Raw genomic sequence first — 23,522 nt, forward strand, 5'->3', positions numbered from 1 at the left:
AACATAATCCCTAATAAAATACTGAGCACGAGGAAAGTAAAAAAAAACAGATCCTTCCACAGTTAATCAGAAGATGAATTCAAGACCAAAGTTTAGCACTTTAGCATTAGTAACAGAAACAGGCTCTACAATAATCCCATGTACTTGACAATAAAACTAATCTGTAGGGCTGTAATGATTATTCTAATAATTTTCATATATTAAAAAACAATAATCAATTCAATGTTGATGATTTGCAATGATTGTGAACAGTTCTTAAAAATCAATCACAGAATCAGCAACCAAACTGATCATTTACATGGATCTTTTTCCCAAGACAGTAAATGATCATGTGCTGTACTCTGCAAATCTGAGATACCATGGCACTGAAGTATGACATACTGCATATACTACAACATTTAAAAAGGAAACAGACCTATGCTCAGGAACCATGAACAGGAGAATAGGTCTGCAAGGAAAGCTCTTCCCACTGGTTAGCTAGCATTAGATGTTTGTAATGGCACTGTTGCAACTACAGATTATCATAGTGTTAAATGAAAGACAGCTGAGCATTCACTGTACACAAGTTAGCTAGTTGGAAAGATGTTTAACTTGTGTGTATGCTTTAGTGCACTGCAGTCTTTCCACTATTCCTCTGTAGGGATAAAGGAAGCCAGTTTAGGAAGCAAGTTTAAATGGAATAGGTCACTGAAATACAGCCGCAAGAAACTGAGAGGAAACAGGCCATTTCTTTCCATTTGCCACCAATGCAAAATATAAGACTGTGTTTAATGACAACAACATGTGCAAATCCTGTGTTGACATGACTGAAGTTGAATTGCTTTACATAAAACCAATATCGTACAGACATCCAAAGTCTATTCAAAAACCCTAAGCAGTGAAATGAAATAGCACAGTAGAGGAGCTAGCAAGTAAAGAGATTATACTGAAATGCAATATGAATCGTTCATGTTAACTGCAGTTGTAAAATTCCCATAGCAATGAAATTGTTTCAAGTTAAAATATGTACTCATATTGAAGAATCATATTTCTAATATATGCAACACAGTTATGGAATACCCTATGCATATATGTGTACATTACTATATTAAAATGTCCTATTTATCACATGGACTCCCTGTGTTTGAAAACTTTACAAAATATGTGGTGAAATACATAGATGTGAGGAGACAAATATGAACTGCTGAGTGTGATAAATATTATATTGTGCAACATATGTAATCTGCATATTTACAAAACAATGCAATAATGTATCTCTTCCTACAACCATTTCAATATTATTATTTTTTATTTTATTTAGAATTAATTTTACCAACATATAATATTAACACATCTTTTAAGCAAGTAAGGAGCATTATTTTCATTTGTAATTGGTCACAGAAAAAAAAAACATTAAAACATACTATTTGTGGTTTACGAAACTACAGAAAGGCATATTCAATGCTTTAAAGTCTCTCAGTAAGCAGGAAACAGATTAAGGAACAAGATTCCACCTCCACAGCATTTTAAGATTCTCCTGTGATGAGATACTGCGCTTGTGTCATAAGCAAGCATTCCATATCCAATTCCAGACAGATGATCTTATTTTTCTGTGTCTACCAGTAATTATCGGACACAAATGTGTCTTTCTGTGCAATTCAAACAATCAAGAATTTGTGCAAATATAAGTTGTAGATAAAAATATTTTTTTAAATGATATATTTCAATAAAATTTAAATAACCTGCATATAATTACAAGTGGAATATATAAGAAAGCAGCCAGATTTGTATTTTAAAATATTTTTCTCTACACTTTGAGGTATTAAATTAATTTCATTTATAATCCCTTCACATTGATGGATCACATTTAAACATTATCACTCATACAGTTAAAGGTGTTTTTGCCATATGAGTAGTCCACAGCTAAATGTGCTGTCTCTACATAGTGGTTACCTAATAATGCTAGCCTAATATCAACATAACAGCTTAGACAGCGATTTGAAACTTGGTTAAAACTGACTGTTCACATTTATAGCAAAAACACAAAGGCATACGGATGGCTTTCTTAATTAAAAGATCTCATGCTCCCTGCAGCAAGAAAATGTTCTAATTAAATGTGTGCATCAGAGACATGATGCCTTTGTTTATGGTAGACGATGAAGGTTTTTGGGAGATAATTCAGACATTTCATCCTTGGGAATATTACCTACAGCATTAAAGGAATTAATATATCATGCATGTCACCAAAAGCTAAAAACCAGCATGAGATCCACCGATCACATGATTTCTGCACAAACCTTGCCACAGAGGCCTAGCTTGTATTAACCATCTAAAAATACAGAGCTACTTGAGAAGTGATACAAATCAGCCAATATAGATAAATGGAAGGGAGAAATTTTGGCAAGATTTAAGCTTCCCTCAAGATAGGTTCTAGTTTGTAATAACGCCATAAAAATAATGGCAGCTGTGAAAGTGTTTCAGCATGTTACAGATAGTCTGCATTGTGCTGTTCTGGCCACACGCTCTAACATTACCCTGTATGAAGGACCCCTCCATCAGCAGAGCCAGTGGTGCAGCAAGGCATTCCATTGAACATTTCAAAAGACTGTTCGATGACACCAAAATAACAGCATGTGAATAAATCTAATGCTTTAAGAAGTACTTCTTGTTCCCATTATTCAAATACTAAAGTTTAAAAAGTCAATACAATATTAGAATACCTTATATTCAATTGTTCCAGCCCTATCACACTCCACCACTAAGTGGTTCAAGTACACCAATGTTTAGGGCTACCATGAAATTTTACATGTGAGAGAATTAGATTATTCATACTTTGCAGTTTTGTTTACACATGAAATATCAGACATATTGGTTCAACAATCATATTAACATAACATCTGCTATCCAATGCTTTACAGAGCTTTTCCACTAACTACTCATTGCAATCTGTAGACTAAAAAGAGGCCTACATACATGAGCTGAAAACCAATCAAAGCAGATCTTTACTCACTGCACTTCTACTGAAATAGATCTGCACAGTTTTCAAAATGAGAAAACGAGTTTGTCAGTTGCAATGATACCCCCCACCCAAAAAAAAAACTTTTGCTCACCTGTAGCAGATCCTGGAAAAGGGTTTGTCACAGCAGAGGAAAAGGAAGAGGAGGATGCACCTCCAAAAGGAGTCATCAAAGAAGACCCTCCAAATGGAGTCATGGAATGACTGTTGTAGTTACTTGCTGGTCCCTTTAGGGCTGGAGACTGGTTCAGCTGGGTGGGATCAGGGCCATAGTGACCGACATGGGCACTGACAGACTCCGTAGTGTTTTCAGGCCTGTATTTCATCGTTGGGCCTTTGTCCTCTTTACTCTTTATACAACCCATAGTCACGTCTAAAAGGGAAAAGAATAAACTCGATAAATATACATACCTTAAAATCACTCTGAATACTCTGCGATATATCTAGAATGTTACTGCTTTGTTCACCACATTTCTGTACATCACATTGAACTGGCCAGGTGGAACAGGAATGCATAGGATGAAGCAATGTTTTACTTTTGATTTTTCATGCAATTGAAGACAATTAACACTGGGCAACCAAACATCTGATTTTATCAAGTCTAAAGTACCAAAAAAGTGGCACTGCATCCTACACACAACAGTCATAGGTTCAGAACTTCCACTGTTAAAATCCTTTGTGGTCAAGAGAACGAGAATGGAGTTCCAAAGTGTGTCTGTCTTCACAAATGTCAACAGTGCTACACAAACCTCACCACAGTAAGCATATTGTTTAAGCTTTTAAACTTGAGGACTTAGAGCACACCAGTACACCACAAAAATGTTCAACTTACATTCCTGTTTTTTGGACAGTTCAACAGACTTAAAATTTTAGGCCTGAAGGAAATCTTACACTTAAAATAAGATTATTGTTTGCATACATTTTACCACAACAATGGAAGCAATGAGTTTAACATTAAATACATACATGGCCTTTAAAACAATGTTTTCATAAAGAGCATGGTGCTGTACAGTTCGGGATTTTTTTTAGATTGTAAATTCCCAAATATTCATTATAAGAGAAAGAAACCACAATCATTGTGTTACTTAGAAATGGGATACATAAAACCTTCTTTCATGCCACTGTTGTTGGAACCTTGTCAATTAACAGATGCCAAAGGAATTCAGAACGTTCCCTTGCAAACAAGCAGTTTTCAAGAACTTAAACACAAACACCTGGTGACCTTTGCTGCAGTCCACTAATCTAAATCCCAAACATCCACGGAGTTTTCAACACTTTTCCTCCTCCCTCACCCATCAGCCTTGCAGAACCATTCCAAATCTGCATATGGGGTCTACCTCTGGAAGGTACAGTCATGCTTAAGAAGGGTACAAACACAAGATCCTCATGACAATGCTACAAGCAAAACTGCATTTCATTGCTCTAAGAATGTTGTCGCGTAGAGTCGATCAGATCAGCCTAGCAATAAAGTGGATATTATAACAAAGTAGAATGGAGAGTGAACCTTTAATTCTAGTTTCATTCATTATTCCACAGCAAGAGATAGAAAAACAATGTGAATTGACAAGATACTTCAAATAGTGTATGTCAGGTAAGCACGTAAAGGGAAGTCCATGTTGTTATACTAGCCTTTACAAATCTTAAAACAACAAAGAATTGTGTACTGCCAAAAAGTAATAGGAAAAAATTCCGAGGCAAAGAAGAGAAAAGGCATAACTTCTGGAAATTTCCAGTTATACTTGTACAACCAGCTAAATCCCAGAGTTCATTTTTTAAAGATGAACCAAAAGGCCCCATGGATATTGAAACAATGTATTCTTCAGAAATGGAAAGTGTGAACGAACAGGTGGCTCACAAGGACACTGGTCAGCCTCCCATGGTCAGACTGTTATGAATTGGCTTCATCACTCTGTTCTCCTCCCCACTGATAGCTGATGTGTGGTGAGTGTTCTGGCGTTCTATGGCTGCCGTCGCATCATCCACGTGGATGCTGCACATTGGTGGTGGTGGAGGGGAGTCCCCACTACCTCTAAAGCTCTTTGAGTGGAGTGTGTAGAAAAGCGCTATATAAGGGTAAGCAATAACAGTAAATGAAGAAAAATATTATACGTTTAGAACAGAGAAAAAGACAGTGCAAAGGCTTTCCTTGTGAAGGGCCGTGGAAAGAAGGTTGTTTTCAGACTTACTTTGAGATTTTTTTTAGTAACAGAGAAACCACAATAAGGATTTAATAATAGCCAGTTTCCCACTGTTTCAGAGATTGAGAGACCAGTGAGTAAGGGGGATGTTTTAAGACTGAAAGAAAGCAGAGAAGGGACCATGGAAGAGAGCAATACATTATACCACTGGTGCACAGATTATCAACATTTCTAGTTGTGTGTTTACCATTTGAGACTCACAGGTAGGCTTAATTGCTCTATCAAATTTATCAAAAGAATATTGATGTCCTTTCAGCTCAGATTGTTAGGTCTGGTGTGATGTCATCAACCTCTTGACCTCTTGGTGCATTGCAGAGCAAATGTAATCACTTAATGCACTTCAAACACAGCAACACAACCGCTATGTAAATGATCTTTCTTCACATTAAAGCAGTTAAAGAATATGTGCATGTTCATATTCATATTCCAAATGTTGTCATGGTACATTAATTCAGGCACTCCTGACCCATCATCAGCAGTGAGTAGCTTAGATTTCACTTCAGGTCAACAGTTCCATTTTCAATGCTCAATCCCTGTACCAGACAAATCTCTTAAAAATCAAACGATCATTCAAAAGCATCGACTTGTTTTTTCTGTTATGGTACCGAATGCCAGCATTTGGACATGCTGGCAGTGGGACAACAATGACACTTCGCACTGCTGATTTCTTTTGGCTGTTTCAACTTGTGTAACACATATGAGGAATAAAGAAAAGGTCGATGCAATCATTTTGACAGTTCTTGACCTTTCAAGGGACACAACAAGAGAGTCACTGTTCCTCTTACAGATTAATTCATGGTCTGGCTCTCCCACTTATGCATTAATCGTTGACCAATTTAATCTTCTTCAAGAAGATAATAACAGAAACAAGACTAGATGAGTAACCCATTCACTCCTGCCACATTTAAATTTGTTCTGAAACCACTGCCTAACAACTATAATCACTTTTTTCCCAAAATGGGAAAAAAATATTATATACTTCTAAAAAATGTATAAAGGAATCTTTTTTGATGAATACTTAATTTCTGCAGCGAATACCACAGACAATATAATGTGAACACAGCAGTGTGATAGCATACTCACTTTAAGCCTGTGTTGAGTAATTTGCACCCCCCTCCTAAACTTGTTCCTATCCACAACTCTATAGCATATATTGATGAGAAGATTTTAAAAAGTGGACGGGATAGAGCTCAAACCCTGGATATTAGTAACCCAGCTGCCAAAAGTGCAACAGATACACTGGAATTCATGGGAGCTCCTTGGGATGTCCTGCCATTCCGATGTCCAGAAGTTTAGGGGGGATTCGGACACCTGAATGTTGATCTAGCTAAATGACTATACTGGATGTGCAGAATGACACCTACAACTTGGAGACTACAAAGTCAGAAATAGGAGAGCAAAAGGTGAAAGGTGAAATCGTCCAACCAATTGTCTCCTGTTGATTTGAGTGTCACGGACTGATCATATGTCTGCAGTTTCGGTGGGTATCAGTCAAGTGTTTTGTGATTTAGCACGGTTGTTTTGCTTTTGATAAGAAGTTCGGAGCATGCATGCGGTGCATTTTTGGTTCTCTAACATTACAATGGAGTTTCAGGGCTGAATGCTAATTTAGTAAAGTAAAGCTCCTAGTGTGTAAAATCAGTTTACACACTAGGAGCAGATATGATCAAAGCTATTATGCATGCACACATCAACACTATTAAGGACAGATATGCAAGAACTACAAGAGATGAAACTCATTAGCGTTCAACAATTATAAGTTTTAAAGGATACAACGCTGGCGAGTTCATTATAGGTTGTTAATTATCCTATATAAATAACTCTTAGCTTTTTTTCGATTCCGAAGTTAAACATAAAAAATGCCCACTGCTGTCTTTCAGTGTTCCTGGGATTTAGATGTATACCATCAGTGTACCACAAGTAGAAAGAAATTGGGATTTAACAATACTTTAATAAAATATATTTTCTCTATTTTTTTCATGCAGTGACAGTTTATATAAAGAACGGTGGTAAGAGGCAAAGATTTAACCAAAGAAGGAGGAAAAAAAAAATCTTGTGAATTCCATAAAGATATTTTCTGATGAAGCAGGCAATAGCGGTTATGCAATATGTAAACTACTGGTTTTCTTTTCATCTGGCAAAGCTGCTTTCTTGCTGTGGTATTAATTTTGAGAGTCACAGGATTAAAATGCAATACAAGCTAGAATTTTCTGTCCTCCCCGATGAGACGTACTGTAGTTGCCTACTTCACAGATCCTGTGTGGAAATTGCTCTCCTCAGGTATGCACTTCGGATTACCCAATTGGAAGAGGGATTATGAGAGAAAAAAAAAATCGGTGCATACTGCTCGTTGATGAAAAACAATCAAGAGCTTTGGGGTAAGCATTTTTAAGAAAGCTGGCTTTACGTCGGCTGGAGTAAATAAGGTCTATTACACAATCCCAAATGACAAGATGCAGCCCCCTCAACAAAAAAAAGTTTGTGGGTGGACATAAGTTGTTTATTCTTACAGTTGTAAGTTGTACTCCATCCACCCAACAAAAATTACCAAACATTATGGAACACAAAAAGCTGTTACTTTTGTAATATTGAAATTCAATCTTTAGATGGGCATTTTTTATTCTCAGTACTCAGAACCCAGTAAAGCTTCAATGCTGCTATTTCCTGAAGAAACTACGACATTTTTGGGTCCAGCTTCAAATGGGTTACATCTATTTCATGGAGGCCACAATTCCAAAAATCAGGCTATGAGAGAAATTGCCCACCTTGTCACCTCTTTGTTGAATTTAAGACTAGCAGTATTACCACCATCTAGGCTTTTCTCAGATCTCAAAAGCTAAAGAAGGCTGGGCCCTTTCAGAGCTAAAATGGAAAACCTCGAAGGAAATTCAAGCTGCTAATGTAAGTGGTGTAGGTGGATGAGGGTGTGGCGCTTCCCCCTGGGCACATATTTCCAAACCAATGCCTGGCATGCATCAGTGACTGAAGACTGCTGTAGGAGGGGCCATCCATTAGATGCGATCTTAAAATGGCCTCCTTAAAGTTCCCCTTTAAGACAATGAGTGAAGCAATTTGTCCCTTCTCTCCCTGATCTACATCGTAGAAAACACCACAAAAGCTCTAACAATCACCCAAAAAGAAAAGTAAAAAAAGAAATAAAGCATCTGACAGCATCACATCCAACTACAGCTAGACAATTTCATTCACATACATCCCTATTTGACTTGAAAATGGACTTGACAATATGTATCCTTACAATGCACTGCAACATCATTCATCACTGTCGGAAGGTCATCCGCTTACCCAGCTTTGTATACTACCAAATATTAAGGAACTGACACGCAAAACAAATTTAATTCACACCTGTGATGCAATCATTTCTATCACAGAATACTAATGTCTAATTTGTATTGAATAGTGTGAATTAAATGCAATAATGTATTTACAGCTAATCATTAACAACATGCATCGCTGCAGTATAAGATAGTCAAAACATTTCTTTAAAAATACATACATATGCAAAGTAATGACACAGGACTATTTTTTGACTACATGACCAGTTGGTTGTCATGTCTACCAATATATGTCAATGTTCCTCTTGCCATGGCCAAACAAGTACCGAACTACACAAGAATACTTATGAAGATGGCGGACAATTAAAAAACCTGAAGAGTCGTTCCTTGAAGCCCTATGCAGCTGTTGTGCAGCCACTGCTTAGAAAGCCCAGCTTTACTGTATTTAAACCACAGTTTAGTATTCCTAATCCTTCACTGCAGTAATTTTGGTTTTGGGCAATAACCAAGAACACACCCTAGAAGAGAAAACGCTACAGATCTAAATTATGTGCTTGTTCTACACTTTTTCCCCTCTACACTTTTATTTCTGTCCATCTGCAGTATAACTATTAAACTAATAACCACTATATTTACTTTGACGTTATTCTAACTGCAGATGGAAGCAGACACTCCTTTGCGGCTGTTTTTTCATACTAAATATTTTTTTCTTTTTATAGTTCCTAAATCTGGAATTAAAAAATGAATAATTTGGTCTTTAATGCCAGAAGCAAAACAGGCAGGGTACACTTGCCTCTCAAATGTAGACTATCAAATCCACCTGCCATATTTTATACTCAAAGCCCTACTGTGCCCGAATGGAGACTGAACACTGGATTCTTCAAAACAACAGAATCTGCAAAAAAAAACTGTCACAAAGTTACATCTGCTGACCTTTGCCTCCATTTTCAATCTATACATTGTTTCAGCACCACCAATGGGTGATACAATCCAGACTCAGACAGCCCTTTTGCTACTTTTAACAGCTCAACATCTTTAGCAGTTCATTTCTTTGATCACTGTTTATGTGGGGTATTTTACTTATTCCACTACAATGTGTGTTGAATAGTTTATGTATAACTGGGTTTAAAAAATGGATTCAGTTCCTATGGTTGCAGCACACCTGTACAGATTAGCACAATCATAAGACTTAGCGGAGGCTCCTGTCCTTGTGATTTGTGAAACTTCCAATTGTCAGAAGATGCTTTTCTCTACCTGTCTAACAGAGGGACAATCCATCCATAGTACTATAGAAAGCACATATGGAAAAACAAGGAAAAATAAAGAGATTACCTTGTAACTTACACAATTTAAAATAATTTCTTATCAACATGAAGTGTTAAAGGAAGAGACTGGAAATTTAATTTCGGCTTGCTGTATTTGCCTAAGGCATGAATATTACACAGAGAAACTAAAAGGGCAGACTTCTCTATTTATGGTCTGTCCTGAAAACGAGTTAGGATGATCGAGTTATACTTTAAGAGTTAGTGAATGTTTTTAATTACATTACACAGCGTTCTGACCAATTTAAGGTCTAATGCCCCAAAATATTCAGCATACACTAACAGACTTTTTTAAAGCAAGGGATCTAAATGATGCTGCTTTTTCAGATTTACACACATCTAACCATATCAACATTAACTGCGTGAAGAATGGTTTTCAGCCATATGCCTGACATCAATAAATATGTGCTCACAAATCAGTTAAAAGCAAAATGGCTTTTCTTCAGCAGGAATTTGTTTCTCAATGTGCTTATGATAAAACGTGATGAAAAGTTGTCTCCAATCAAACCGATCTGAGCAGAATAATATTGCTGTTACATTTGCTGTTCTCTGGGCTGTTACAGAAAAGAGACATATTGGACTTTTTTGTAGCTGCTGTTTAGCTTCTGCGTCTTCACCTCAAATATAGGTACGTGCAAATAAGCAAATAGAGAAGCATCTGTCACATGTGTGCACATAGATCTTGACCGCATCATAAATGGATTAGACTACAGAAAATGCTAGCATGATTTATAGATGCCCTTTTCTATGTTTTTGATGCTTCCTTTTTTAAAAACATCAGTTTTAGTATTATTTGGATGGAAAAAGTAGTGATCAAAGCCAGCAACTATTCAAGTTCTTGAATTAGACAAAAGCAGATGGGACCTAGTCCTGGACATTGTTTCAGAACCCCAACAAATAATAAAAAAAAACATTCTACAGAAAACAAAACAAAAATGAGAAAGCTTACACTTTTAGCTTAAAAAAATATGATGCCACTCCCAGCAATTAATGAAAATGCTGACCAGCAGGTCTAGGCATAGATAAGCCTGTTCTCATTAATCATACTGCTGAGACTAATATTTGGATTTCTCCTGCACAACAACGTGTGCATTGTGTTTAGTGAGAAGAATACCTGGACCATGATGCTGGGAAATTCATAAACGAGATTATCAAAGCCCATGAGTTTTTCATTCACCATTTAGAAGAAACAACAAAACCCACATTCTGAATTGTTAAGGACACATTCCAAACCCTTAGACATGCTGCTGATCCGCACGGCTCACCTGAACTCAGCCACTTCATCAGAGAGATTAGGAAACCATTTGAGTTTCTGTATTTAAACTTAACTAGTGCTACGTGCGCACCAAAAGGGGAGGAATGTCACAGCAGAAGCAAAAAAAGCTTACATTTGAATTTTTTAGAAAGCAGCATTCTTGAATGTTAGTGGAGCTAAACAGCTGATCAAATAAAGAATAAAGAAGTGGCCAAGATCATTAAATTACTTTCTTAAAGCACTTTTTCAAGAAGTAGAAAACTGAACTATGGATTTAAAACATGCAGGTTCATCATAACATTAACTAATCTGTTAAACATTCGGAACTTGATTACAGAAAATAAGCGATAACTTCACAGGCAATATACAGTACCTTGCAAGAACTGAGAATCAGTCTTGCCTCCAAAGGGTTTAAACCCTGTCTCTATCCTTGAACCCTGCCAGACAAGAGTCTGAATTCTTTAAAAGGGCAGAATGTCTGACTGTTTTTTTTTATCCCTGTGAAGTGTTAATCTCGAAAAGGGAGGATGAATCTTGCATTTCATTAAGAAAATCAATGGTGGAAGATTAAGGCAATACTCACTAAGACAATTATTGTACATTAACATCTTGCCACACAGGATATATGAAGTCCAGTGACAGATATTCATGCTGAATACATATAGTATTACAGTATATAATGAAACTACCACCAACATTTTTTGTAACATTAAGACATTTTAAAGAATATTTGAAGATATTTACAAATGTGTTTGTACGCAATTATTCTTTGTCAAGTGTCATATTGAATAACCTATGCCAATGCCACAAGAAGTCAAGTCAAATTAGGTAAAAATGTATATATTTTAAGAAAGGTACTTTATGATTAAAGGTGCAAACAGTCATTATCCGTACGTAGTCTTCTTTACAAGAAACTGAATCTTTCTTGTAAAAGGCTATAAAAGATCTGTATACAAGCCTCAAATAACTGCTTGACGTGCATGAAAAATTGAAGAGCTCATGCAATATAGTACGTGCATGCAAATGAGACATCTAACCTGAATCAATTTAATCTACTGTTCATTTGAGAAAAAATAAAACGTGCAGGATTAAGAGATTAACACGCTCCACTGTTTGTGCCACGCAAACCCATCCTATAGTGCGTAAAGGAAATTGTAGTCGGCCATGAAAGTTTTCATGTTTTTCAACTCTGCGAGGCTTTTAAGTGGCTTACGTGGTAAAGGCATGCACCTGAGCATATTTCGAGCTTCCCAGTTCAGGTGTCACTAGACGTTCACAGAATTCTCCAAGCAGAGGTGCACTGCTGACCGAGTGTTGCCAAGGACAGGGCTGTATTAGTTGGCCAGGACTTTTTTGACTCCTGGCAAAACCACAACCCCTGTGACTTCCCAATCACACTCAGGGTTGTGATACTGACACTTCCAGAACGTGGCTGCATAGCCTGAACCGTGTTAAAAGGAGACCGGCTCCAAGGGGAGGCTCAGAGGAGTCTGTCCAGCTGCAGGATATGAAAAACACACAACCAGCAACTCCAAATTTGGAAAGCTTAGAACAGAAGAGTTTGAATAAAACTGATAAAACATTTTTCAATTTCGCAGGTAAAACATGCGACAATACAGCACATGGTGACACTGGATAAAAAGATCCTGTCATCTAAGCGAGTTGCTTATATGTTGATGTACAATGAAAACATTTTTGACATTTCCCATTTTGATTATATTTTTTAACCTGGTACAAAACACAAACATTCTTTCAAAACAATAAACACAAACTCCTTAGGAATTTGTGAATTTGTTCTTTTAAATACAAAATCTTTCAATGTTTTCTTTTAACTTCTTTTCTACTAATTGGAAAACTATAAGCAGCCACTTAAAACACACAAAAAAAATCAAGATATCAAGATATAGAACAGAAAGTATACACTGAATTTCAAGTCCTTGGATTTCAGTAAACCATTTCCAGCAATCTACCCAGTTTATTTTGACTACTGTTTTCTGTGCAAATATGATAACTATTTAAACTCTAGAAAAATACTTCAAACATACTACATATTCATTCTCAAGGACTTTGGAAAAAGTTTGTGTCATACATTTCTCCATATTTAATTAAAGGAGAAATATATGGCAATAACACCCCTTGACAAGATCTAGAAAATATTTCCAGTATACATGTTAAAAATATATATTGCAAATTGTCACAGCCCATACGGTAAATTTTGCTTCAAGGCAATAAATGTTGAAGTACTACAAAACTTAAAAATTAAATAATGCCTCCTGAACCTCACTTGGTCCTAATTCTATTTTTAACTGAATGTCTTAATTGAAACATGATACAGCCCTCAGCAGATGGTTCCAAAATGGCATGAAATTCCTTTGATTTCACACAAAGATATTTTATACCAAATGACAAATAACACAAAATCTTCCTATTCAGGGGTATAAGTAACACTGAAAATCTGAAATTGTTTTTTTCAGTACTGGAAAGTACTTTCCTGCTGTTAGTCTTGGCACTGCAATCTGGTCCAATATAACAGAGCTTGATCTATAACAAACAATAAAGCTTTTTTTTTCCTCATTCCTCCCTAGACATTATTTTGTCATTTTACTCCTTTTTTAGTACTGTGTCCTAGAGGCACCTCTATGACAGTTTCTTAGAGAATCCAGATATTTTTGTGTCGACTGAATGAAAGGCAGATGGTCACATGTTAAGGCAATAGTAACTTTTGTTCAGAAACTGGCAAAATTCATCTTATAGGCTTACAGGCACACCCGAAGAAGGACATGGAATTAACCTATTACTTGTTCCATTGCATCTTATAGGCATTTTTGAAAAAAAAAAACAAACAAAATAAAGCAGTAGAATGACAGCTAGATCAGATCACCAAATGGCTAGACAGACCAAATGGCCTTTTTAACTACACTTCTGTGCAACACTCTGAACACAGAACTAGTCTTTAGCTTTTCTCACTGCGTTAATCAACTGGGGGTAAAATATACCATATAATGTTCAACGTCTTTACTGTCATTTACATAAAGGGATTTCCCACTTATCTAAGGCTTTCAGCTAATCAAATTACCATTTGATTTTAAGGATATTGTCTTCTCCAGAAAGAAAGTGCTGTTGTATCTGTGCATTCTTTGTCTTGACATGGAAATTAACCATGAGCTATGATAATGAGCATTACAGATGTTTATAGCTGGCCTGCAATGGTTTAAATTAAGCTTTACAGCCCATTCAACAAACTGTTGGAGCAGCCTCTCTCTTGCTTCTTTCGACTCTAGTAGATAAATTGATGCTTCAAGACGCCCCCCTGTTCCGACTCCACCTTCAGGCTGTGTGATGCATCATTGTAATTTCTGTGCCTTGCATTGTATTGCTTTTGTTTACTTACTGTAGTCTGGAATTCATAGCCGTGTATTTTAATTTTTGAAATATGCTTTGCCTGCTTTATTATGTGGTAATAGCTTTATTTTGTTTATGCCGCTCATCATTTGTACTTTGCACTATTATTAGTGTACATTTCAATGATCACAAGTCCCCTCGAGTTAAGTGTTTGATAAATAATAAGTGCAGCCCTGGCCTTTCACGCTCGATACAGACTGCCACTGTGCATCAGCCCTTTCCCTTTTCCAAGTCCTTTTTCCTAAACATTTCTCAACAGCAACATCTAAACATTTGGGAATGCATGGAATATGTTCAGAGACACTATTAGGATCTACCGACATGTCTGACCATGCCCACCTGAAATGCACTATGACATCGTAGGAAGTCAGAGAAAATGTTTACTGGTGCCCTGAGGCCTTTTGGAGTCCATGCACAATAACCTGCACAGAGCAAAGAAAAAAAAGATCCAGTGTGTAACTACGTTTATTCTGTACTATATTAATTAGTTTGAACCTGTACCTTAATACTGGTCATATACTGTCATATGCATATGACCAATGCATGCCTGAAAAGTGATTACAAACATGCATATAATGTAATTATTTGTAAAGCATCCAGACTGCATACAATGAAAAACTAAGAAGCCATGAAAAGAGATTAAGGGTACAATACAGGCATCAGGGATACCTTTTTTAGGACTCATGTATTGCAGAGCTGGGATGATTGCAGTGCACAGCGTGCTATTAAACATAATGTCAATTCAATTCATTTGACCTTCCCCTAGTGCACCAAGCACCAGAATAGGCTCAATCTTACAAGACCCAGCAGATTAGAAAATTGTGACGCATCTCTCTCGACAGAGAAGATCCGATCATAAGCTCATTAGTGGTGCAATAGAGAGTGCGTCTCTGACCAAGGGAAAACCAGTCCATGCTGGGAACTAATTTCTCTTCCTACCCTCTTCTAGAAAAATTGATGCCACGATATAACTGGAAATAGAAAATTAAATAAAAACTTTTGTAGTCAATGAAAATCAGACATGAATGATCAAATTAAACAAATTACGACATGAGCTTTCTAATACAATCTAATTCCTTTTTGCTTAGCTTTACATGAGAATTAAGTAACCATGAGGCATTATAATTTGTTAGAGATGTTTACAGTTGACCTGTAATTGATTCAATTAAGCATTCTAGTTGGATTAACTAATTGTTGGAGCAGCCTCCCTTGCCTTATCTCCACTCTTCCTCAAAACAGTTCCTCTTCAAAGCCCACCTGTTCAGACTCCCCCTTCAGCCTGTGTGATGTATCATTGCAATTTCTGTGCCTTGTATTGAATTGTTTTCGTTAATTTGTTCAGTTACTGAATGCTGTAATTTGTATCGGTGTATTTTAATTTTGGTAATTTCTTCTATTATGTGATATTATACCAGCTGTCTTTTGTTTTTGCTCCTCTTTACTGTGTACTTTGCATTATTAATATTCTATGGTTCACTAATCATAAGTCACCTTGAATAAGAGTACATGTTCCACGCCTTCCAAAATGTTGCTGTTAGGAGGCGTTTAGCAATAATATGTCAGAAGGAAGGAGGTGGTTGGCATACAGACAGTGGTGGGCTGTGTGAATGTCCAGGGCTGTTCTTATTACATGTGGCACTCTTATTCAAGGTGACTTATGATTAGTGAACCGTAGAATATTAATAAGGCACAATACACAGTGAATATAGCAAGAAACCAAAGACAGCTGGTATAATATCACATAATACATAACCAGACAAAGTTACCAAACCAAGGTTTAAATGAATCTGGCTGCTTGCACATCAGACTGGAATTTACAGCTGCTCACGTATTCGGGCTTGCATTTCACAATTATGCACAGATGTTCACAGAGATCCTGAAGAATGAAATTCCTCTAGCTTTTGCCAATGTCCTCCCTTCAGATTACCATGTCGTCGCTATCTTAGGGCACCACTGCTCATGGAACATCAGCAGGCTGACCTGTCTTGGTTACTTTGTTACATGTCCCAACTATCACCCCTCTTTCAGAGTCACTGAGGTCTCATCTTGGAGACACATTAGCCACAATTATAGGCAACAGGCCTGTCCAGCAGTTTTATACCTGACATGACCATAAGCAGGCTAGGATAAGACACATTTAAGGGGAAGACCTTGCTTTCAGGTTACTTTCAATTTTTTGTGCACTACCTGCAAATCCTTCCTTATTCTATATTATATTTTACTGAAGTGGTTTTTGAATTAGCATTCTGAAATGCAAACTGGAGTATTAGTTTTAAAAAGTCAAAATGAATGTGCATGATCAATTCTAGTCCATTATGTCTTGATTCTTGAATTGTTTGCACAGCGATGCATGGCTGAGGCTGGTGGGATCCCACTAGTTCTACTGACAAAACATACCCTCTGTACAATTCCTATCTGACCAAGCTTTAGACATCCCTTCACTTAGTATGTAATTGGTAATTACTCAGAATGTACTGCAGTGTTTTTTAAATCTGACTTATTTCCACTTTGATTTGCTTTTTTAAAACATGTATATTTTATGTTTTAAAACATAAAAGAACAAAATTGCCCGTGGTTATGGATATATTTTTTGTCTGTGCTTGAGTCTGAGTTACAAGAATTATTCAGTTTGAAAGTTAATACTTCTAACATGCACTTCAGGACACTGTAATTTACCAGATAGTATTTCAGGAACAAAAGCCTAGAGCAGCTGAAAAGCAGGTTTTTCAAAGAGATTGTGATCCTAGCAGCTTTCCAGGGAATCTGATTCTAATAGTACTCTCACCATGTTGAGGAGCCGCTGAAGAAAGCAGCTTAGGCAAAGCAAAGTGTAAAGTGCCCCTGAGGGAAGAAGACAGGCAAGACTCACTGAAGATCAACTATCACCACACTACTTCAAAGCCTTCTCGAAAGTTTGCCAAAGGGAGAAGGCCATTTGGCCAGTCGTATCTTTTTGCTTTTTAGTTTCAAATTGACCCAAGGACCTTATATTGCTGTTTTTCCTTGTGCAAGAGTACGATCAGTAGAAGGATGATGTGTTGAGATATTACATTTGACCTATTTTGGAAATAGTCTACTGGACCTCAATCTACCAGTACACGCAGTGAGAAAGAAAATTTGGTCTTTCAAATTTTTGTGATATTCCTTGATAACTTGTAATGTACATATCACATGCCAAGCATTCACATTACTAAGAAAGATTTTGTAAGTGTCCGATTACAGCAGCCTAGAAACTGAAACAAAAAAACAGCACAGAAGGAATGAGCACTATTTCATGTTAGTCAGAGGAGCTGACAAACATGAAGAGAAAGCACTTAACCGATATCTAGTATCAGTGTCTGTACTAGATGCAGTCAACTATTGGTGCCAGAGCTCCAGCTTACCCAAACAGACAATACAAGATAACACAACACACATGGGATCACCACAGGAGTCGGTCTACCTGCAAGCCCCTGGGTATGCAATAATTACACATTACCAATGTGTCAGCTCAGTGACAATGCAATATGTTTGCTTCAGAATTTCAAACTGAAGACCTGTACAGCTTCCCGTCAAGCTAACAAAAACAAGGTTTGGGATATACTTCTTCTGAATCTAAAAACTCAGAAAACTGTGAGGTTTTGTAGTTGCATGGTAGTCTTATAAAAAAATTAGTGAGATAATTACCAATGAATTGAGACTCTTTCAAAACTGCAAAAAAAATGTAGACATTCACTTAATGAAGGAATGTTACATGTTGGAAAAAATTGAAAAACATTGCCTGACAATTCTTAGGGCCTTCTCAAATGATAGTTTAATTTTAAATTGGTCACAGAAGTGTCAATAACCAACAACTTTGAAACCTAATGCCAAATAAATAGTAATTATAAATATCAAAAGGTAGAATGGACTTAAAAAGACACGTTATGGAGTATACTTTACAACATTCTCTCCCTGAAAACGTACTGTAAAATTGTATTAATTACAATACCGTTTACAACTGACAACACTTTATATTTGAACATTTAGAGTATAAATTTAATTAACAGCTCAGTAGTTACGCTATGTAGGTAGAGTGCTAATTTCTTAATTGTCCTAAAGTTTGACCCCTACATTCAGAGAGATCTCCCACTTAGGCAAGGCTGCTCTGAACTGAGACAAGTCACTTACGACATCACACACAGCCCACTATAACTATGTCCAGGATCAACCTGCTAATATGAAATGATATTAACATGGTGCAGTCATTTCAATTGAAGTCTTCACTGTAATCTGATGCCCTTACCGAGGACCGGAGAGACCGGAGAGAAAGTAACATTGACCTTATAATTTCAAAATTCCAACATACCTTTAAACAATCATGTAAGGTGAAAAAAGAAAAACTATACAAAATATAACTGTACTTCACCTTCACTGAAACTGGGAAACTGGAATGATGCTTAATTATACTTCACCGTTTACCTCCTTTCTAGCTCTTTCAACATCTCCAGCACAAGCTTAGATCAGTCCCCCCTTCAGATAAGGGAGAAGCTGGCCTTCACACTTAGATTGCAGTCAAGGAATTTTATCTACAGTAAAAAAGCAGAGTAATACATTTCTCTCTCATTTCGCCCAGCAGTGGGCGACTAACTCAGCCTTTTGACCAGAAGCCTCCTGGTAAGCTGTTATTCTTACTTTGAAGAAATGTACATTGTGCTCCACACTTAAGCAGCTACTTAATTCAACTGAAGCATACTGTTTCTTTCCATATCATGCATTGAAGAATTTTTCAGGTTTTCCCACCGCTTAATTTCACAGTAATTACTAATATTCTAACGACTGTGAGAGTGCATACCAGCAGCTGTTAAATATTAATGACCAAGATTAAAACAATAATAACTATCATAGCACATCTAACACGTTCATACAGCAAAGCTATTTTGACAACCCTTTATTGCAAATAATAACGAGACGGTTCTCAAATATCAAAAGCTATCAGATTTGCATGACATTCCGAGAAATTCAGCGGTACTCTCAGTTCTGGAAGATAATTAACTTTCAGTGCTCCTACTACCAAATCACTTTGCCAAGAGCAAAGATAAACTGACAAACACAAGGAGCTCTGGTTACTCAGTGGTTTTCAGCACATCAGGATCTCAGTCACACGTTAGCTTTACTGTGATGGCAGTGGTGAAAAGATCTAGGATCCTGCTGCAATCAGCCATTGTACAAACCAGCCCCTCCCACATTTACAACATCTGCATGCAGCAGGGCCTCCTTGTAATTTGCTGACAACATTCCTGCCCCACCTTATTCACTGCAGTTCCAAGAGGAAGCACATATGGCCTAATGTTCTATTACACATACCTCCCAAAAGGAATTATTTAAAATATCTGGTAAGTTAAATGGTATGGGAGGCAAAATTTGTTACCTTATTTTAATTAACAGTCATTAAAATGTTGATGGAAGATATAACCTATTTCTACAATTTAGTAAACCTGTACCATGCTAAAATTGCTTGGTTGAAAAAATTTCACCACACAGCAAATGGTCAGAGTTATATTCGGCGACACTGACAAAGTTATTTTCATTTACATCCCACAGATGAGACACTAAACCACAGTTCTGATCATTTGGATATTAAAGATTCCATGGCACTGTTCATAAGAGAAGGGATGTTAACCCTGGTGTTCTGGCTAAACTCTGCCCTAAATTTTCTCAATCTGGCATACTTAAGGCTCCCCCTCAGTTCAACTTGTGGAGCAATGTTGAACCTCTCCACCTGATCTGCACTGCAGTGAGGCTGCTTGTACATGACGTCTGCCACACATCCCCAGGTGATGGTGGCACACTTCAAACTTCAATGGTGGAAAACGTGGCCCCCCCCCCCCCCGTGTGTAAAGTGGAATAAAAAAAATTCAGCACAGTTCATTCTTATTACTCATATATAATTCGCGCCAATGACAATCCGCTATGCTCCAAGCTGAATGCTTAAAACGCATTTAAATGTCACCAGACAGTATCACACCATCTTTCAATTCTGCCAGATTTGAAAAACAAATAAGCATCTAACATTCACAAAGCGGCTGTGGTTTCTCAGCATTAACCCAGCCAGGGATGATTTGGATACATGAACAAACTGGTGGGCAGAGTTGCTCCGAAACGCTTCCTTTAATTGCTCGCGCACAATAAGGGGGTTTGTTTGGGGAGCAGGCGAACAGACAGATCGTGGCACCCTGCAGCCCCTGCCAATCACTTAGACGAGCACTTCCTTCCGCGCCCTTTGTTTGCTTCGCCACCTGCTACGGCTTCTAATAGTTGGAATGCGAGTCAAAACAACTGATGCCGAGATTTACACCAAAGCCATGTAGTGCTGAATGCTTACATTGAGCCTGTGAGGAGTAACTCAATGACTGCTCTATGCCTTTATTCTCAGAAACCAAATGGGGAAAAAAAAACCCAGTTGACTATTAAATACACTTCATGTTGAGCGTAATTAATTTTTAAATGAGAAAATTAAGACACTAAGCAATATCAAAACCCTGCATTCAGTGGTTCTAGACACACATCCTACCATGACCAGAATCCTGTATCAAGGGACTAAAGAAAATCTAGTGCTTCTTCAACGCATTACTGATATCTGTAATAATGTTTATTTCCAGTGCTACTGTACAGGTAAAATGTGCCATTATCATGTAATTGTCTAGGAACTAGAACATGCTCTCACCTGCAGATTAATGCACTAGAGATCTTCATCCAATGCACACAGTGCTGCTCAAGTACACTTAAACCAGGCTGAAGGCAACAAAAGGCATCAATCACTACAATCATAGTTCTCAAAGTACAGCAGCTGCTAATGTGTCTCCAAGATGAGACCTCACTGACTCTGAAAGAGGAGTCGACTGCAAAGTTTTCAAACTTTGACAGGTTCCAAATGTTCGAAAAAGCAAACACACATCAAGCTACTCTGATTAACATTACAGACATTGTTCAAAACGAAATGCTAGAAGGTAGTTTTAAGTGTAAGAAACTTTATAAAATATTTTTTTCTACACAAGATAAAGAAATTAGCCACACTAAACAGCAGGTGGTTGAAGCAAACACAAAAAAACTTAATTTCAGAAAGTAACCACTTTATTGCGGCAAAGGGGCATTATATCCCTTACGCTTACATTTTATTTGTAAGCTAGTCTATGTGTTAGTAGCCTGTGTTTGTATGTTGAGGCACATACTAGCACTTAAAACGTTAGTGTTTTCAAAAATAAAGTGTTTCAGAAATAAAGTACTAATATATGGCTTTTGTGACTTTTAGGTAACCCAATATTACCAAATCTTCAATAAATGCAAATTGCCTTTTCCAATAGATTGAAGTGACTTTTCAATACCTCATCACATTTTTCACAGAAATTAAGTCTGCTTTTATCACAAACCTCACCATGAAGACTTAGTGATGAAATGTTCCCATCTTAACCGTCTTTTGGGTCTGCATTTTTTACAGAATGGAATACGTCACCCATGCAAAAAAGAGGAAATAACGTTGACATGATGACATCTCAAAAAGTATACTCAGCCATCATTTTCTTTTCAAGTCATGACAGCAAAACAGTACAGCTACACTGTTTTAAATGTAGTATTATCTTCAAATCAGAGTAACAGGTCAACCCGTTGTTGGTTGGACTGGAGGACCAACAGTTAACGCTCTTCTCTCTAGACAAAAGTTTCCAAATCAGTGTCCCAGTTTGGTGAGCAAGGTGCCATCCCATGAATAATTGAACTGTGGTCTTCACTACTTGGTCAAAAAGATTATCCCTGCTGAAAGAGTAGGTTTATTAAACCCACTCCCTGACTAAATATCCCATATAGGCTAATCTCCCCTTTAATTTAATTGATGAAGCATCATGTCTGCCATGTAGTGGGGTGCTGGGGGATAATGGCTGATGCACATCACTTCAGTGGTGGATGAGTGGGCCCCATCCTATATGGAAAGTGATTTGGGATGAAAAAATACTACACGAATGCAAGGGACTTAACCTGTATTGAAAAGAGTATTGTATTTAAGAGCTTCTTAACACAGTAAAAACACTAAGTGTGAAAAAGTAGAGATTGAGTGTTTACAATTGTTTTTTTAACGTTACAAAAACAAAACATTTCAGCTGGTCAGGAGTAGGCTGAATGTATATCATTTATCCATTTTGTGAGCTGTGTGTTCATGGTTTGATTTCAGACAATCCATGGATGCTATACTTGGGGGATTCCTGGGTGCAACTTGAAGCCCTATACTTCAGAGTTTAGTGGTTTCAACCAGTGTTATATCATTAGTCACACCGGATTATGGAAGCAGAATCCTGCAGGTGAGTGAGCACTAATAGGGCTAGAAGGGAGGACTGGGTTGGTCAGGGTGTCTTTCCTCCATCTATCCTCCTAAAGATTCTGAAAACTGTCAATTATCTTTTACCATTATAGCTGCAAAAGAAACAACAGTCCTTTTCTAAATGAACTTCGTTTCTCTTTAAAAAAAAAAAGAGTTCTGTTCCTCTGTTAAAAAACATCAGTGAAGATTTGTGCATTTTTCCACAGTTTTTGAGCGTGGAAATGTGTTACCTGAACAGTTGCACCTAATTGTTTCTCAGTTTTTAATTTTTATTGGTAGAAAAGATTGCAACATAAATGTAGCCAACAATATTCCACTGCTATTCTACTAAAATATTAATCACTGAAATCACATTACAGTTCAAGATTGGAGGTGACAGTGAAGGTATTTGCTTCCGATATTTGGAGCCACTCTACACATTGTGTTTTTGCTAAGACTATTCCTCATGTGAGCTGAACTCAGAGTCGCATATCCCCTGTCTATAACTACTGTAAAAATGTATGTTTATGCTTACTAGTCACCAATGCCATGCACCTCTCCTGCCACTCGAGGTCTTTCACATACCTATATACTATGAATTTCTAGTTTCCTTTATTGTGTCCTTCAAAACTCATAGGAAAATGTGAAACATTTCTTGACACTAACTTCACTCATGCAGAAAGTGGCTGATATCTAAACTCAGAAGAGAAATTCTCCCATTTTTCCCACAGCCTTCTGTCTTGCTGAGA

General features: G+C 37.2%; 1 protein-coding gene across 2 annotated transcripts in view; it reads right to left on the reverse strand.

Annotated features, from left to right (window-relative positions):
• The window catches only part of yes1 (YES proto-oncogene 1, Src family tyrosine kinase), a 52,661-nt gene that overhangs the window by 20,412 nt on the left and 8,727 nt on the right, over nucleotides 1-23,522 (reverse strand). For both annotated transcript variants that reach the window (XM_088643432.1, XM_088643431.1), the window contains exon 2: nucleotides 3,090-3,368. In XM_088643432.1, coding sequence (XP_088499558.1) covers nucleotides 3,090-3,360 — 271 coding nt within the window. In that variant the 5' untranslated portion in view covers nucleotides 3,361-3,368. The remainder of the gene's footprint in view (nucleotides 1-3,089; nucleotides 3,369-23,522) is intronic.

The sequence above is a fragment of the Lepisosteus platostomus genome, chromosome 8 (genome assembly GCF_059453375.1).
Source record: "Lepisosteus platostomus isolate fLepPlt1 chromosome 8, fLepPlt1.hap1, whole genome shotgun sequence".
In the NCBI taxonomy this organism is placed as follows: domain Eukaryota; kingdom Metazoa; phylum Chordata; class Actinopteri; order Semionotiformes; family Lepisosteidae; genus Lepisosteus; species Lepisosteus platostomus.